The following is a 19,618-nucleotide window of genomic DNA, read 5'->3' as shown; positions in this document are numbered from 1 at the left end:
TGTGTGTGTGTGTGTGTGTGTGTGTGTGTGTGTGTGTGTGTACCAGAGCCGAAGAAATTACAAAACAAAATTCCTTTTCACATATTTTTATATGTTCTTACATCTCAAATTAAACTGACGATACAACATTTTATTTCAATATAAATATATATATAATATTTCAAATAATTTACTTTGCAAGTGCACAGACTGGAGCGTCAGCACGTGCCGATAATTTAGTTCACCTCACCGTCGGCGAACACGAGCTCTTCTATAACCCCGGCAGGTCGGCCGAGGAGGACGACGCAGACATCTGGGCGAGCTGAGAGAGGGAGGCCCGGGACGGACGGCGACGCGGAGAACTCCCGCTACGGATGCTAACGGAGCGAGAGGAGGGGGAGGAGATGAGCGGAAGGACATAATCTGCGGGCTTCAACACCCCCTCCTTCCTAGGTCTGACCACCTTTCCTCTGGCCTTCACCGAGCTCTCCGACCTCGCTCCGTCCTTTTGGGTTCTCTCCGCCTTTTCGGGCTCCGTGATGCGTCTCTGCGCCTGCTTGGAGGCCCCGGTGGGAGCTTGTGGGGCGGGCCGGGCCGGGGCCCGAATGTCCTCCTGCTGCGATTGAACCGTCGGACTGTTGCTTAGCTTGTGCGCGAGCGCCGTGATCGGAGACAGGTGGCTGGAGGGTTTTGCGGAGGACATTAACGTCAGCGTGAGACGAGGTATTCTTCTGGGTTTACTTCTCGGAAGCCGCTTCTTGTGATGCGCTTGGCTGACTTTTGTCTTCGTGGATTTCTTCGTGCGGCTTTTCGGGTTTTGCTTCGAGGCTTCGGTAGTCCTGCTAGTTTGACCCTTGGTCTTTCGCTTCCCTCCTTTCAGCCCTCTTGTCTTCTTCCCCCCCTTTCCTCCCTTATCCACCACCTTTCCCTCCTCCGCCTCCTCGCCACGTTCACCCGTCTCTTCGTCACGCTCCGCAGCTGCCACCGGCTCTTCCCCGTCATTCTTAACCTCGCTTCCCGTCTGCCTCTCTCGGCTCTCGGGGGATGAGGGTTTGCTGCTGGCCGACGCGACGCGGCTCTTCTTGCTTTTACCCTTTTTAGCAGTTTTTGATTGTTCGGGAATCATTCCACCCAGGAGGCCCTTTGCTGCCGCCCTCGCCAGCACATCGTGGACCGTCTCCACCTTGGTGGGATCCGCCTGAAAAAGCGAGGGCAGCTTAAGATTTGATGCGAGGACGCGCCACATTAAAACTACGGGTCTCTGGGGCTACATAGCACCACGGCGATCCATACAGCAAAACAACACGCTGTAGGAACGAGCCGTGAAGTCAACCGGCAGAGGAGCGAGAGGAGAGGAGGGATAGCGGGGTTTATATACCCGCAGAGCAGAGTGTGGGGGATCATTTGAAAGGCGACGTGATAGTTCAAGCTGCATCCAGCATCCGGAGCTATACCGATGGGAAACAATGCGTCGTAATTTGTCGACATCCACGAAATCATTTTGTATGCTATCCACGTAATTATGAAGGAGGAACTATAAAGACGTTCCCCGTGTGAAACATGAAGTCAATGTTCATTTATTTGTCGTGTAACTTTCATACTTTACTAACGGCCCTTCGGTAACCCAAACGACAAACTTGACAAATGTAACAAAGTTGTTTTGTTGCCTAAACTTAACTTTAGCGAGCGGATATTGATGCGTGTTACGAGCTCGTTGGAAAACGCAAAAAATATTTGCCTGTAATATGCGTTGATAGTTACAGTCACAAACCACTTATCTTCAAGCTAAATGCTAACTTTATTGTGGGCATGCTGACATGCTAACACGCTGACGTTTAGCAGGTGTAGCGTTCACCACGTTGACCGTCTACTTTGGTGCGTTAGCGTGCTTCGCTAACGTTCGCTCATTTGCGCTACACGGAAAGCGCAGCTGAGGCTTCAGCGACCGAAATAAAGTGGTATTTGGACGTAAACCAAATATTTGACACATTAAGGGTTTGACGTGACGATGGCGCCGGATGAACATCATGGGAACCAACGTAAACACAGTCCCACCGGAGGGTAGCATGAATACACTGGGATTAGCAAATCTAATAGTTAACCTCACGGTGGAGCTCGAGGGAGAAAGAAAAAAACTGTTGAAATGTTGGTAAGCGGACTTATTTATCATATTCATCAAAATATCACATTGTTTTTATGGTGGACCAAAGTGACTCAGCCTCAAGTGTTTAATCCTGTATTTCACTGTTCCTGCTTTTGACAGCAGTATATGCTCCGAGTCACTCATACGCCTCACACAGGGTAATAAAGCGGCGGCACGCTGGAGCGAGCCCGCCATCGACGGCGGCCCGTCTGATGTGTTTCACAGACGTCATCTGTCAGGGTCTCCCTGTTTACCAGAGATTCTTGGACACGTCTGCTCTCTGATGTCTCTCGTGTCTCCCTTTGACGTTTGAAAGAGAGATCGTTGTGAGGGATCCTCCTCTGACTCGATGTGAGGCCCTGGGACAGGGTTGTCCTATTGTGTACAGGTAAAGCCCACTGAGGCAAATTAGTAATTTGGGATTGTGGGCTAAACAAATAAATGTAATTAAATTTGTCACCCCCCCCCCCCCCCCCCCTCCCTTCACTCTGCTGCCATGTCGTCTATCTCAGATCCCTTTAAATCTTTAAATCGACCTCTAGCACGGTTCGACTGGCGAGGAGCAGCGGTGAGAAACACTCCCGGTGTCTGATGTCGATTCACTTTGACGTGAAGATCATTAGATTTTAAATGACTGACCTGCCACCGGACAGGTGAGCAACAAGACCTCCCCCTTCCCCCTCCACACAGTCCTCCGTGTGTGTGTTTGTATCGGGGGGAAAAACCAACACACTCACACTCACACACACACAGTTCCCTTCCTGCACCATTTTATTTTCGAGCCGCAGGGGATCAAAGGAGCAGCATCTCATTTCCTCCTGTATGTACGTTTTATGAGTGGAGCGATAGAAAAAAAAGAAAGGAGGGGGGGGGGGGGGTGAGAGGAGGGGCCAATAGACAGAGCAACGAGGTGATGCAACAAGACTGGAGGGCTGCAAGACGGATACGGAAGAATTATCCATTCATCTTCGCTGTGAAGCAGTGAAATGTTTCAGCGGCCCGGATGCATTTTATCTTTAACTTAAACTTAAAAAAAAAACATTTTATGGGGTGTTGGAATAACGCTGCAGTGTTTCAGGGAGAGATAGTCAATGTGTGTGTGTGTGTGTGTGTGTGTGTGTGTGTGTGTGTGTGTGTGTGTGTGTGTGTGTGTGTGTGTGTGTGTGTGTGTGTGTGTGTGTGTGTGCGATTGCTTTGTGACGAGACCTTGCAGTAGTGCTGAGGCTGCACTCTTTTACTGTCCGTCTGCTGGGAGGTCGGCTCTGTGCGTCTGCACACACACGCACACACACACACACACACACACACACACACACACACACACACACACACACACACACACACATCACAAAACCTCTGTTCTCCCCTGGATCCTTCAAACACAACCTTGCTCTCCACATGTCTCACTTTTTTTCTTCTTTTTTTCACACTTCACCCCCCTCCCCCTTCCCCACACACACACACACACACACACACACACACACACACACTTCTCCTTTCACCTGTCGGGACAGCCGTGCGACGAAGCAGCCGTTGGTGAGCTGTGACGCTTCGAGGCGGAAGAACTTGGAGTCTGTCGTGTCCCCTGACTGCGAGCCGTCGGTGAAAATGGGGCCGTTCACCCTGAGAGAGAAAATGTTGCATTTCCGACTTGAATCCGTCACTGACGCATTAATTCAGAGACATATTGCCTCGCAGAAATGGGAGCGTTGCACACATGGAACAGCAGTTACACAAAGGGACCATAAAGTATTTTGACAACCGAATACAGGAAATTGATGTAGATTTTGCGAAAAAAGCTACAAATCAACCGTTGACACATTGGGCTCAATGCATTCGTAATCATTTTTGGACAGCAGTTCCAGATGGGAGTGCTTCCTCAGGACATGTGTTCATGTGTTCAGAATATTGTGACCTCCTGTTGAATTGCTCTTTCCTCCAGGTTGTTTCGGTCATTTTCTGGCCCAATAATAACTAATAAGTAACACAGAAATACGCAAAATAAATTAAATTCTGTTACACTTACAACAAAAAAAACAAACAGATGAAAACAAAGACACACATAATTATACAGAAAAACAAGAGCTTTACAGTTTAAAAACATACATAATGTTCGTTTTACTGCTCGGTCCTCCCTATCCCATTCTTAAAAAGATATTTCAGTTTTTCTTCTTCACGCAAAGCAACCTTGCATACAAGTGGAGCAGTTTGCTGGCAGTTGAGAGAGTCTGCAAAGCAGCTTCTTCAGCGTGAAGTATGAAGGATGCCAACGAGAGTTCTGCGCACAGTGAACGCCGAAGGGGAAGCCGGTCGTCTCGCTGCGCATCGCAACGTTGATAAAAGAGCTTGCGTGACCATGTTTAATGACATTTGGATTGACGGTGAGCATTGAGTTGTGCGGAGCAGCAGGCGTGAAACAGACTCTGAAATCTTCGCCGCCCCGTTCCCTCCGACTCCGGGATTAACCATCCTCCCCACGGCAACTGCAGCCGATCCTGCCGTCAAGGCCTGTAACACACGCTTGTGCATACAGTATACAGAGTGGAGATGTGAGATATGCCGTCATGTTTACACCTCATTCGGACAGTCTGTCGTGCCGCCTGTTATTCTCTGAGATTAAGATTCTCCTCTCCTCGTAAACGACGAGTTAGATACACAGTACAGCATGATTTAGTAGATTATGGTCCCATTTAGAGTCAAACTGACCATAAAGGAAGGTATCTTTAGGGCGGGGCTACTGTGATTGACAGGTTGGTGCTGCTACCGCTTCAGCGCATTCCAAATATGGTCACTTCCTGTTCACTGGTTGCAAAAGCCCAAGATGGCGACGAACAATTTGACAAACTCGAGGCTTCAAAACGGCAGACCAAAAAACAACGACGACTCCATCCACTTCTTATACACAGTGCATGATCAGCATGTTAGCAGAGCGTGTTTTGGGCAAATAGGGGTTAAGTGTCTTGCCCAAGGACACATCGACATGGACCAGTGAAGCCGGGGATCGAACCACCGATCCTTTGATTAAGGGACCCACCGTTGTGAACACAAACACTTTAAACTAACTGTACACTTTACACCCTGCTCGACATCGGCCTGTTAGCACTGTCGTTGTGAGCATGTTAGCATGCTGACGCTAGCCCTCATCACGGCCTCACAGCGGGAGACTCTTTTGTTTAGATCAAAGACACGCAGGTTGGTTTTACGAGTCAACATCCTGTTGAATCTCAGTGAATTAATGGCCGCGATAGACGAGCATGGATCTGACAGCACCTCGTGGGCGGGCAGAGCTTCAAAGTGAGTTTCATGCTAAAGCAGGCGAGCTTCACTTTGAGCTGCCAATCACCCGCCGCTTTACAGTCGTGATCTCGGTCTACTTTTTCTGAAAGCACCTATTGTTTTCATATTTCTCTCATTACATTTGTGGTTTGAGCCTTTGTGTAATAATAGACTGATAGCTAATACCCGCACAGAGAGAGAAAGGTGTGTGTGTTTACCTGAAGGGCAGTAGTTTAGGGTGAGTGTGTGCTTTCTCTAACACTCTTTTCACTAGCTGCTCATTTTCCTCGGCGTACACTGAGCGCGTGCAGTAGACCACCGTCTGGACCTTTGGGACTGACAGAGAAGACAGCAAGGGAGTCGTAGTAGTAGTGCGTACACTACACGTGTGTGTGTGTGTGTGTGTGTGTGTGTGTGTGTGTGTGTGTGTGAATTGTACTCACAGGAGAGCGCGTGTGCTAGTAGCCGCGCCTGCTGGCTAGCCATTTTGTGTATTTTGCTCCGGGACACAGCGCTGTGACACAGGTCTGGCAGGAGATCCCAGTCTGCCAACAGGAGGGAAACCGACTCAGCGTTCGCGTTGGGAAAAATCAAACGGGAACGACACTCGACCTCAATATTTCTTCAGGTTGATTTGCGCGTACCTCCGTGTTCGCTGTGCATGGCGGGGACGGGGTCGTTGAGTGCGGAGGACGAGCACCGGGGCAGCACGATGATGACCTTTAAGCGCTGGACGGCGGCGGCCCACTCGTCCAGGCCACAGAAGGCTTCCGACAGGACTCGCACGTCTACACCGGGCACGGATTTGCGTCGGGGGAATCGGGAATTGAAATTGAAATGGGAAATATTCCAAAAAGGCGGATAAAAATGTCCGCCCCTGGCCATTTGTACTCTCCCTAAGGTGCTTTTATCACTCACTCTTGATGTCCATTCCTGCGAGCAGTTCCTGCATCTCCTCCAGCTGCGCGGCCGTGTGATCGGCGCTGCACACCAGCACTCGGCCGGAGCGGGCCGCGGCCGCCACAGACACTTGAGCCACGGTCGCGGCCGAGAAGGACCCGGCCATCAGGACGTCGCCTTTGTCAAACAGCAGGGGGCGCAACGCGCTCACCGCCACGCACAGGCTCCTGTCCTGCGGGGGCAAATAAAGGGGGAGGCGGTCTTTCAAACAGAGGATCGGTGGTTGGAACCTCTAGTCCAACGTCATCGTGTCCTTGAGCAAGACACTTAACCCCTAATTGCTCCCCGTTGCTGTGTCTACTGTGTAAAATGTAAGCCGCTTTGGATAAAAGCGTCAGCTAAATGAAATGCGATGTAAATGATAGTCATGCGTCGTTCACACAGGCGGACCGTCTGCTCTTTCTTAGGCCTCCACGTTGTTATTGGGATTAAAACCGAACCGACAACTTTGGTTACAGCAACTTTAAAGTTACAGGAAGAAAACGCCAGGAAAAGTGAAGCCGTCGTCATGTGTCCAAGAAGAATAATGAGTCAACCACTGGAAGGTTCATTACATTCCCTGCTGCATCTAATCGAGTTGCATGTTTTTGGGACTTTTTAAAATATTCTTGAAAGCCCATAATTCTGCGTGTAATGAAGTGGACAAACAGAAACACATGTGCTTGGCGCAGAAACCAGACAATTGGGGTAATGTGTGACACATGGACGATTGTTTTTATAAATCTTATTTTTTTAACTTCACTTCCTGGTTATTTTCACTACAAGCGTTTTCTTTTTTACGAAACTCAATAAACATCCTTATCCTGTTGGTCTTTCCACCGGTCATCTGGTCATCCTGTACCCGTCTTCTGAAGTGATCTACAAAACACAAACACACACACACACACACACACCTGCAATTGCGGCCCCGTGAGGACCTTGTCTAGGAGGTGTCGCGTGGGGACACGCACACGCAAACACATACAAACACTTTCCTCCACACATGCAGTCACACAGTACCTGTGTAATGAGTGCGTGTGTGCTTGTGAGGCTGCGGTGTCGCAGCAGAGCGTGAAGCTGGCGTGGGAAGACGAGTGTGTCCGGACAGAGAGGGTCTCTGCAGAACGCCGCCGCCGCCTCTCTCAGGTCCGTCAGGAGCGCCACTTCACGCAGGCCGGCGCCTCGCAGCGCTTTGCACACTTCCTCAACACTGCGGGAGGAGAGGAGACGTCTGGTTCCATTAAACGCTTCAATTGAGGCGGGAACGTCGTGGGTTCACCTGTTGGCAAATGTTGTGACTCAGGGTTGTAAACGGTGTTACCACAGGAACACTTTTTGTACACTCGAGCTATTAGAACCGCTGAACCTTTTCTGTTTTTTTTTTCTTCTATTTGCCCCAGTGAACTTCACTCACCATTAGCACAGAGCCTGTCACTATAAACACACAGTGTCACTGTGTTAAAGTTTAACTCTTGTCTTTGGACTGACGTCACCTGCTCCTATAGATCTAAAAAAAAAAAAAAACGCTGGTCCGGTTCTGCCATGTGAAGTCAATGCCGAGGCCTCTTAAAACCTGCATTATCTTTACTGGCCAGCAGGAGGCAACTCTTGCGCTTATAAGTCCGATTGTATAGAAGTTTATGATAAATAGACTCTTTCTTGATGTATTCCCCTCAGTAAATAATAATCTACTAAATGTTTGTTTAGTGAGCAGGTATGATTTAAGGCGGAGCGACTGTGATTGACAGCACTATCAGAGATATGTATTTACGTCACTCCTCCACATTCCAAACACGGAAACTATAGCGCATTGGTTGCTAAAAAACAAAATGGCGATGGCCGTAATCCAAGATGGCGACGGTGAAATCGTCAAACTCGGTCCACAAACCAAGGTGTGACATAACAACGACTTTGTCCACTTCTTATATGCAGCCTACGGTTTGGAATAGACTGAAGTCTGCCGCGTGTCGCAAAAAAGAGAAGAAGAGCCATTAAATTCAGAGAAGAAGAAGATGAGTGAATGTGTTCAATGTGTTTAAACACAGGCATTTAAGGGCACTGGCAAATAAGAAATAAGAGCGAAAATGTGTGAAATAAACAAACGACTGCATGCCGTCTCTGTCTGAGTGTGTGTGTGTGCGTGTGTGTGTGTGTGTGTAAGTGATGGCGTACCTGGTCTTGAGAGTATTGACCCATGCGTACAGTGGCAGACGTTTTGCTCTGCGCTGTTTGGTCCTGACAGGATCGGAGAGGAAACAGGAGACGCTCTGCAGGTTCTGTTTCACTCTGCAGCGAGCAAGAGATGCTGCCAGCTTGGTTTTACACCTGTAATAAACACACACACACACACGCACACACACACACACCATCTTAACGCTACTTCAAATCACATTTTCACCTCTCCCACCTACAGTTTGTGTGATAAGATTTAACTACAATGAAAAAAACATGCTAATATCTCCTCCCACAGACACACACACACACAAACACATACACACACACACACACACACAAAAGCATCATGCACACCTCTGCAGACTGCATTCCAGGTCCCTGACTTCCTGCAAAGGCTCCTCCTCTTCCTTCGCTGAACGGTGGTCGCGCGTCAAAAAGCGTCGGTCCTGGAAGTCAAACAGCATCACCATCGCCAACGGCAGCAAATCGCAGCACTGCAAAACATCATCATCGTCATCAGCAGCAGCAGCAGCAGCAGCAGCAGCAGCATTATAAAGATACAATAGCAATAGACCTTGTTCCACAGACATAGCAAAAGAAGCACAGGTGAACAAACGGCTCGGTTCCATCAGGAGTCCCACTGAGCCGCGGCACCGAGCCGGTGTGCACCCCCACGACCCCGGAGCGAGCTCACCTCAATGCCACGCAGCAGGTTTGTGATGTTATCATTTACACCTTAACAAGCCAAAGCGTCTGCTGTCGATTGTAATCATCGTCAGCATTTATATGCATTTAAATCTTTGGCTCAAACTGGCGGTTCTGCTGAGTAAATCTGATGCGGAAGAGTCTCAAACCTGCATTATCTCTGCTGGGGGGGGGGTCGACTCTAGTTGCAAAAAGAAGTCAGATTGTATAGAAGTCTATGAGAAAATGACTCTACTTCTCTCTTGATGTATTCCCTCAGTAAACATTGTAAACATGAGTTTATGGTCTCAATCTCTAGTTTCACGTCTTCTTAGATACATCATGCTGTTTATTTAGTAAATGATGATCCATTAGAGTCAAATAGATCAGCCAGTTAGGAAGTGGTACAAGTGCAATAAAGAAATAATTGAACCGCAACGTCGAGTCACTTTTTTTCCTCTGTCTTTGGTCTCCTCCTAACTCCTACCTCTATAACAGCTAAATCCTCCACAAGTCCACCAGCTGGCTGTTTGTGTGCTGTTTGGTGCTGAGGGTGAACACTGGGGTTTTCTTGCTGCACGTGTGGAGTCACTACGAGCGACTGCTTTCACTAAAACTGCCTTCAGGAAAGTACAAATTTTCTCACACCTTTTTTCTATACCTTTTATGGCCTTTCCCTCAACTACTGTAATTGTTTGTGTGTGTTGGAGAGGGGAAGAGAGAGAGGGGGGGGGGGGGGCATGTACAATAGGTCTACATTGCAGCAAAGAGGTGTGTGGAATCACAAAGAGTTGCATGACTGCTTTTATAGTCACACTTTCAGCCTAATGATCCGTCAGCCTGTTCTGTATGTTTCACCTATCCCTCTATAAAATCATCCTCTATGCACACACACACACACACACACACACACACACACACACACGCACACACAGTGCCTCTTTGTCCATGTGTGTGCCATCGCACAGTGTTTTATAGTGTCATTTATAGTCTCCCAGTTGGGGAGTGCGTCTGCTTTCTCTCCTGTGTGCATCATTTGTCTATAAGCAGCCAGACTACGTACAGATCTGAATACAAATGGCTTTTAACTGCATCCACGTCGCCCTCACTCACTTCACCTCACACAGTCTATACGGACTGCTTCATGAGCCCGATAACTCACAGACAGTTTTCACAAGAGCTGAAGTGCTTTTTGGTTTTAGTTTGAGGCGACTGTCTGTGCTCAGCAGCATCACAACCGGAGAGTGAAGAACAACACTGAAGGCTTTCCACGACTGAAAACGTGTTTTTCGTTCTCCTCCTGACTTTGAGTTTGATTGACAGATGGCTCACGCAATCACCTCCCATGTATTTTGAGTATTTTTTATTTTGAAAGTGCCCTTTTCCAAAAGGTCTTCCAATGGCGGCTTCTGGCGGACCATCTGGCGGGTCAGGGTTGGGGTTTGAGATCACTCAAATCTGGAGTGACTCACAATGTCCTGGGAGGTGTGGAAGCAGCTGTCGGCAATCATGTCCTCCAGTAAGTCTTGATCTGGGAGGAAAACAATGGTGTTAATGGACAAAAAAAACAACATCAGACCATCAGTAAGATGCATTTTAAGACACACTCGGGCGAATGAACAGAACTCCTAAAAGCTTGGTTCCTCCAAGTGACAAAAATGTTGCTCCAGATAATCCAACAGTCTTCATGTTGTATTTTGAAGACTATTCATCAGAGTATCAAGGGCGTCGTTTCCCTAAAGAGATGTGAGATTTTGTGAGACAAAATGCTCTGTACAGCTGCAGGAAACTGTAGAGTCTGTGTTGGTTCAACACTCCACATGAACGCCTTTCACGGTGTGTGTGTGTGTTGGACCCATTGATCAGATAAAAGTCTTCATCAGTGCAGCTTTAAATGTGCTTTTATAACTGCTTTCTGCCACTCGGACCCAAGTCCCATTCAAGTCCATTGTGCTGAGTGCGATATCTCCAAACCTGGCCCAATCAAATTAAAGCTACCGGATACACGTAAAGTCAAACACAGTGTGTGCTTGCACTACGAGTATGCACATGTATATTTGTGTATGTGTGTGTGTGTGTGTGTTTCCATGGCGTGCGCCCTCTTATCACCTCCCATACAGACATCTGCTGCACCTCCAGCTCAAGTAATTTGCAGTCCGCACGTAGGAATGAAATGTACGACTATATACTATTTAATCTACGGTCCGCAGTTGAAGCCGCTATATTCAAAAGTGAATATTGGGGTTGACACATGCTGCAGCTCCGCCGCCATTCATTACCGAGATAAGGCCTCCGTGCGGGAGGTGGGGACGGTTTCGCGGTGAAAAGCGGGAGAATAGATCAAATTAATTTCTCCTCCGGCCGTATGTTCAGCCGACAGCAGCGTCCTCTCCTCTGCAGGCCGGGTGTGCGCTGCGATGTAAATCTCAAAGCTGGTGACTTGTGCGATTTTTACATTTGAGGGTGTTGAAGGCGAGCTCGTAGGCCCGTCTCCGGGCGGTTTGGGCTCCGCTCTCCGGTGGCGGCGTGTCCGCCCCGTTGCCATAACGCAGGAGTTGCTGCGCCGCCGGCTTCTCCGAGCGCAGCCGGTGGAAGATGGCCGCCGCCTGCAGGTAGGCCCGATCCGACGGGGGAGAGGCTGCAGAGAGAGGAGAGACGGGGTGAGGGGGGGGAGGAGATGTGAAAGCAGAGAGGAGGCGACATGCATGTATTCATCCGAAGCAGTGAAAGGTTTCCATGTTTAGGATACAGTTTCAAAATTGAGGCGGCCGCTTTGTTTCATTTTTTTTCTGCTTCAGCTCAGCTGACTGCAACCTGAGGCCCCGCCGGTGTATTTGAGAGCCTCGTCTGCCCTTTCACAATAAAGGCGCCGGCTCCCGTGTGTGGCTTTCATCATCACACGCACGTTTGATCCGTGCGCGACCACACTTTTCTTACTTGATGCGGTTCAAAATTCTTTTGATTGTGATTAAATAGCCTCAGTGTTCAGACTTGTTTCTTACCCGGCGTCTGCAGAGGCGGATGGAGGCGAGGGAGAGAAAGTAGGAAGGGGAGGGGCTCCATGTGGTCTTGATGTGGGACGAAGATCTCAGAGCTCGTGTTCACGCTGGAGCCCACTGTGGGAGAGAGCTCATGTTACACACCCACGTACGCACGAACACACACGCACGCACACACACACACACACACAAACACACGCACACACAAACATGCACACACGCACGCACACACACACACACACACACACACACACACATGCACACCCCCACATACACACACACAGACACACACACACAGACACACAGACACACACACACACACACATGCACGCACACACACACACAAACACACACACATGCACGTACACATGCACGCACTCGCGCACACACACACAGCCACACACACGCACACACACCCACGCCACACACACACACACACACACGCCCACGCCACACACACGCACACACACGCCACACACACACACACCCAAGCCACACACACACACACACACATGCACGCACGCACGCACGCACGCACGCACGCACACACGCGCGCACGCACGCACGCAGGCACGCACACACACGCACGCACGCACGCACGCACGCACGCACGCACACACACACACACTCGCACGCACGCACACACACAAGGACGCACAAGCACGCACATGCACACACACACACACACGCCCACACCACACGCACGCACACACACACACACGCACACACGCACGCACACACGCACGCACACACACACACAAACACACACACTCACATGCACACCCCCACATACACACACACACACACACCTACACACACACACACACACACATGCACACCCCCACATACACACACCTACACACACACCTACACACACACACTCACATGCACACCCCCACACACACACACACACACACACACACACACACACACACACACACACAGAAGCAGTACATAAAGAAAACAACACTCTCGTCAGACTGTGAAACTGTCTCTCAACATTTATGTCTGAACAGACACAAACGTTTTGTTTGCTTACAGAGTTGAATCCGAGCCGATCAAATGTAAATAAGACGCGTAGCGTTACTCGCGGCCGACACGCGATACAACTTCCAGTTTTCTCTGAATCTGAGACCGCACGGCTGCACAGGACGTCCCGTGTAATTGGGCTCCTCTTGATGCAATTAGGCCGACGGGCCGGATCCGTCGGCCTGAATAAATAATGTCCCGCCGTCCGACCCTGGACAAAGGTCCACCTCGCACTGACCTGCTTCCTTCATCAGCATTCAACACACACACACACACACACACACACACACACACACACACACACACACACACGCGGGTATGTAGCAGTGTCTCTGTGTCCTGGTCCAGGACCGTTTTTAGCTAACATTTCGATAAAAACACACTTGAAATACTGATATAAATGCTTATGTCGTGTTTCCAGTTGACTTGATGGTCTTAAACTTAAGTTGAACTTCTTATCATTCTAACTGAATTTCATTTTAGTTGTTAACTTAAGCTTTGCCTTATCCAGAGTCGGTGAAAGGACGCTAACTACAATGAATTACAGCGTGTCGCCCTCGTCCTGCTTCGACCTAACTTCAATCCTTGAAGAAATGAACTTGTTCCGGGGTCGCAGTAATGACCTTTAATGCTGTCGACACATCACGAACCGCCAATCAAAGTACACTCATATGCTAACTCATGTTAGCATAGCGCCACCTCGCAAGACCTCAAGTGTTTTTACTGCTTTCAGCCTCTTTCTTACAGTATTTAGACATCTAAACGACCACATATACAATCAAGACATTTCACGCGGAGACTCTTCGATTTGTATAAATGAATATGACTCACACTTCGATGGCGATCGGCAAAAGGAACGACAGCGGAAAAGACCTAAAAGTGTCCGGATCGGGCCAATAGCGACCAGGCAGTTACAGTACCCGATGCGCTTTCGAAGCCTCGGACCCGTGATGTCCCTTGACTCGACAATGAGAATTGACGCGTGAGGATTAACACCCAGGAGTTGCAGGGACTACTGGCTTCTAATTAAAGCGGATTGACGGAGAGAAACACAGGCCGAGTGTGTAATCAGCTTTCACAGCCCTCATCAATGTTCAAGCACAAAATTGGAATTGACCAGAAATGTGCAGCGTGTCCAATAAGGCCGCTGCAAAAGTAATGAATTAATGAATATCAAACGGCGGGGATTTAATGAGTGCCAAAGCGGTTTCCTCTCCTCGGCGAGATGAACTCTTAAGTCCACTTTAGAGGAGCAAGGCTGGAAGAAAGGGCTACAGCGGCTTAGCGGTAATCTGCATGGGCGATGATGGGCTGTTTAAAATTGCATGGCGGGTCTCTTACCTTTGTCGCTGGGAATCGTCCTCCCAGCAGCCACGCAGCTCATCTTCAATATGACATCCAAGTATACAACACTGGCTGGCAAACCTCTGAGCGGCGATTCTCTGCTCGCCGTTTGGGCGTCGCGCAAGAGCGCCCCAACGCATGAGATCACCTGGCACACTCACGGCCTCTTTGTCATGCCTGGTTTCGCCCTGTCCCGAGTTTGAAGTACCATGGCAACAATATGATAATGAGCCTTTCATCTCTGTGACTGATGTGCGGGAGACCACGTGATCCACTCTGTTCAGCGCGACTATTATCACCGATGTCAGAGACGTGTTATCGCCTGGAGATCTCTTCCCAACCGCACACAGTAGACGTCCAACCAGTTGGACTTGTTCACTTTATCCCACTTTGCTGTCTCCCCACGAGGCGACGGGGCAGATGAGGCCGAGACCGTCCCCTAGTGGGGGCCGCGGGGCTACACACATCCAGCCGAGGATGACGGCCCACTGGTGGTCACGACGCATTCCTTCACCAGATGGATCAGAGTGTAAGTCAAGCCTCTCGGGGGCAGAGGTGAAGTTGACAACGCAGCTTGGGTTCCCGCCTTGTCGTCGCATTCCCGCCCACGCGGAGCGCTTCCACGATGCCAAGGAGAACGTGAGGGAACTCGCTTCGAGCCGGGAACCTCTCGCTCTTGCCAAAGGAGGACAAAGGCAACGTCAGCTGGCGTGCCACAACAATGTTGGCGGTTTGATTTCTTTGGAGGTGTGTACTGCAGTAGTAGTGTCAGGGAGAGCATGACATGCATCTGGTGGGTCAATTGGTGAGGGAATGATAAGGAAAACTGACCGCGGGCCCTCGGAGCGGCTCTTTAACATCCTGGTGGCTCTTCATCATGCTGAGGCTAAAATAAAAGTCTTGTTCATCCTGTTCAAAATGACTCTTTTCGCAGCCAAAAATGAAAAAAGGGCAATGTCAGCGATGGTTAGTGACCTCTTTCTCTACATCAGCCACTATATCCGGCTGCCGGGGGTACTGCCGAATTCTTAAATTGAAGAAAAAAATGTTATTTTTCTTTATAATTTACAACACTAGTTATTTTTTTATATCTAAATGGGCTCAAGAAAACACACGATTAAAACACATTAAATGCATAGTTTCAACACATCACCAGGTAGAGACAAGCGTGATTTGTTTTGCCGCCGTTAGCTCGCTAACGTCCACCTCGGATGCAGCGACACTGAACAGGTTTTCGTTTTTAACCGAGACGTGCCGCGGGCATCAGAAGCTCCTGGTGAGGGAAGATGCCACGAGCTTCTTAAATTTGGATTCATAGTGGCAGCCAGTGATGGGTAAGCAGAATATGTATTTTATGTGTATCATTAAAGCTGACATGACAACACATATTTACAACCCTGTTTATCTTTCCTCCTTTTTTGGGGGGCGATTTGTTTTTCCTCTCATTTATCCGGGAAAGTGGTCCCCGGCTCTTTTCCCCTTTGTTGTCGTTTTTATTTCCATCGAGCTGGGACGAAAGCCCAAAGAACCCTAAATCTTAACAGATAAAAAACACACATTCTCTTTGTCTAGCTGTACAGGACAAGAAAGTATTTCCAATGATATGGCGGATGTATACAGAAAAGGGCATTCTATCTTTGGTAAAGGTGCTGCTCATAGTCATAAAAAGTTACAATCGTGCTCGACTCAGTGGCCACTATGAATCAAAGCTATGTGATGTCTGAATCAAACCAACAGGGGGAGACACGTCACTGAGCTACTTGCCTCTTGTGACTGCCGTCCTGTGTGAACCATTTTCAAACTTTCTGTAAATATAAAAGCTGCCTCTTCCCGCTGCACGGACACCCAGCAGATGGACCCCGTCACCGAGTCAGGAACCGGGACGGGTAAATACATAAGTTGGGTCTGCTGGCGTACTAGTGCTGGGTAAGCTGCAAAAGCAAAGGGGAAGGAGGGGGTTAGGGGGTCATCAGTGTGTGGAAAAACCTCAGTGAGCTTTATTCTTTGGTAGGGGGGAGGGTGGGGGGAGGGTGGGAGGAGTGGGGGGGGAAATGAGCCTCACTCCTCTGCGGGGGAGAGTACAGCTGCAGAGATTATCCCATCCAACACGCGTCATCAATGTCGCCTCACAACAGGCCTCCGGTTGCTCCGTACGTGTTGTGTGCATGTGTGTGTGTGTGTGTGTGTGTGTGTTTGTGTGTGTGTGTGTTTGTGAAACAGCATATTCAATAATCGGCCCAGTTGGAGACGGCGGGTCGTGCGGCCATAAGCCGACCTGGAATTTTACTCAATAAAGGTCTTAATCTTCACGGGAAGAGGCACGGCGGTGAAAGCAGTTTCTTTCTCTCCTCTCTTTAATCAATTTGCCTTCACACACCCACGTCGTCCGACCTCTCACACCAATCCCGCTTTGAACACATTTGCCGTTCACACTTTTCCTTAACGTGTACGTGGATGTGTGTTGTCTACTTGAGTGACCTTGAGTTGATCTACTGCAACAAGAAAAGAAAAAAAAAAAAAGAGGAGCGCCACTGTGCGCCGTCACACCCGTTATGTGATCGTTGAAGTCTTAAGGAGCCTCCACTCTTTCTGGGAAGGGTTTTTCCACAAGGTTTTGGAAGCTGGCTGCAGAGATTTGCTCCCATTCGGGGCCACAAGAGCAGTCGTGAGGTCTGGGATGAGGGCTGGCAGGAGCAGAGGGTTACAGTTCATCCAGAAGGGTTCTTTCCCTCCGAACTGGGAAAAATATTTTCCAACAGGAAGTGGGCCTTCCTCCAACTATTGCCACAGAGTTGGAAACACGGTCCTGGTTCAGATGCTTATCTTATAACTTCATATAACATAAAATCTAGGAACCATTAGGACGCCGTAAAGCTTGCTCAATATGATCACGACTATCACTCAACGGGACGTCGGTTGGCCACGATAACCAAACTACAAGTGAAAAGAGAGAGAGAGGTGCAATGTTTCTGTATGTTTTTTATGATAGTAATTCAAAAAGCAGCGTTGTGAATGAAGCTTTGCACTATTCGGTACAGCACTGCTAAAACCTCCAGCAAGAAAAACGTCCGCTCTCATTAGCAAAAGGAATGCAAATGCACCTATTTGGGGAGTCTTTGATTTCAAAACAAACAAATAGGGATTTGTAAGCCGTGCGATGAACAAGTCGGCACTAAAGATGGAAACACCATCTTTTAAAACTCACCGTCCAACAGAATACGTACGTCAGCCATCGACTCCATCCTCAAAGAGCAGCCGGAGCGAATCTAATAATTTGTGCTAGAAGTGCAGAATGGAAGCTGGATCTCATTAGTGAGATGTTTCTGGGTCAAAGTTATTAAAAGTCTGATTTGATCTGCTGCAGTAATCCTGATACTGGCTCTAAGAAGGGCCGTTTGCCTTTTTTATGTTATCTCAAGGCCACCGTAGTTCTGCTTGAAAATGGAGGGTTTAGCAGAAGTGGGTTGTAATCTGGAACTTCACCACTAGATGCCACAAAATTCTAAACGCTGCTCCTTTAAAAGAAGGTTTAGAAAATAGGACCTCCTACTGAGACCTTTCTTGGACCTACAGTAAATAAATATGCCTGTAAATAGTCGCCTCATCCCAAATAGGGCAAAGAGGTTGAACGTGGATGAAACAAGCAGGTACAAAGCTAGCCAATGTAGCCATGCTAACGTTAACCATGGAGTCTGGTGCCTACCGGTTGCCGGCTGGTCCTGGTCCTTACATATAATATAAAATATACAATAATTTACTCACTGAAAAATCTAGAGCATGGAAGAACTTCTTCCATTATTCAATCAATCGATTTTTCTTGTTTAATTGCACAAAGTAACGTTACAGATCCAATGAAATGCATCCCGTTAGCTCCCTTTAGTCAGCGAGCTAGCGGCGGAGACGGCACCCACCTGTCACTCAAAGTGGCCTTTAATCTTGAGTATAATTTTCGCAGGGGACTTATATAAAAATTGTCATGAATATGGGTATCAGCTATAAAGACCAGGCTTTAAACAAGTTTATTCCTATAGTTGGGCCTTTTAAAATAAGTCCAAATTCATGGGTTTTGACTCGCGTTGGGAGTCAGCCTCTAGTGGCCGATCGATGAACTGCAGTTTTCTGGCACTACGCCTTTGGCTTCATTTATCAGCGGCGGTGGTTGTTTCCCATTCCACGTACTAACCCTTTCTTTAAAATCAATAACAACTTAAATGTTGAGGGACACTGTCAATTAATCGGCCAAAAAAAGCCTTAGACGGCATCAGACCAAAAAAAAAAAGTAGCTGGCCACGCATACTTTTGGCCGCGTAGTGTATCTATTGTGGTTGTGTGTGTGTGGGAGATAGAGGGTGTGTTTGATCTCCTTCTCTCTCTCATCAAGATCCAATTAGAATGTATTAGACCCACATCTCTCTCTCTCTCTCCCCCTCACACACACACCCTCCCTCCCACACACACACACACAAACACACACACACACACACACATGGAGAATGCTGCTTTTGTGGAAAAGTACAAGGTCAGAACTTGACGAGGAGCGTTACTGCGATCATATTTGTGTAACATTAAAAAGAGACTAACAACAAAGTCCCCAACAGGGCCACAAACCAACAAGCCGACACACACACACACACACACACACACACGTCACACGATATAATCTGACATGATGAATCCAATCCAACTAGTAATAGGATCCAAGTTTTCCTCTTTTCTCCGTTTTCCTTGCAGTGTGTGTGGTGGCTTGAGCGAGCCCACTCGCTGCAGGTGAAGCGATACACTTTGCCTCGTCCCTTTGTGTGTCTTTGTCGGGCGTCTGGAGCACCAGCGGTGTGTTTTCATGGGAATCTCTGCACTCCGTGTCTCAGGTCTCTTCTGTCCATTGTGTAGCAAGCAGGGCAGGGTCTGAGCTGCTTATTGTGGGAAGAGTTTGCTTTTGTTTACGCCCTGTGAAAAGGCTGCATGTGCGCGTCTGAAAGTCTGTGTGTGTGTTTGTGTGTGTGTGTGTGTGTGTGTGTGTGTGTAAACTAAAAGTCCATGGAGCCATCAT

The 19,618-nt window shown here is 48.5% G+C and overlaps 1 protein-coding gene across 1 annotated transcript; it reads right to left on the bottom strand.

Annotated features, from left to right (window-relative positions):
* Positions 1-250: 250 nt before the first annotated feature.
* LOC137794801 (putative methyltransferase NSUN7) lies at positions 251-14,608 on the bottom strand. The gene is made up of 13 exons (XM_068591818.1): positions 14,566-14,608; positions 12,199-12,312; positions 11,652-11,834; positions 10,669-10,727; positions 8,867-9,006; positions 8,510-8,662; positions 7,358-7,547; positions 6,317-6,530; positions 6,043-6,186; positions 5,842-5,943; positions 5,617-5,734; positions 3,625-3,745; positions 251-1,177 (listed from the first exon to the last, which is right to left on the bottom strand). The coding sequence occupies exons 1-13, from the start codon at positions 14,606-14,608 to the stop codon at positions 251-253; spliced, it is 2,508 nt and encodes an 835-aa protein (XP_068447919.1).
* Positions 14,609-19,618: the final 5,010 nt, after the last annotated feature.

The sequence above is a fragment of the Clinocottus analis genome, unplaced genomic scaffold (assembly GCF_023055335.1).
Source record: "Clinocottus analis isolate CAN_PGR_092001 unplaced genomic scaffold, fCliAna1.0.p SCAF_26, whole genome shotgun sequence".
NCBI classification, from domain to species: domain Eukaryota; kingdom Metazoa; phylum Chordata; class Actinopteri; order Perciformes; family Cottidae; genus Clinocottus; species Clinocottus analis.
This window is presented reverse-complemented; position numbering and strand designations above follow the sequence as displayed.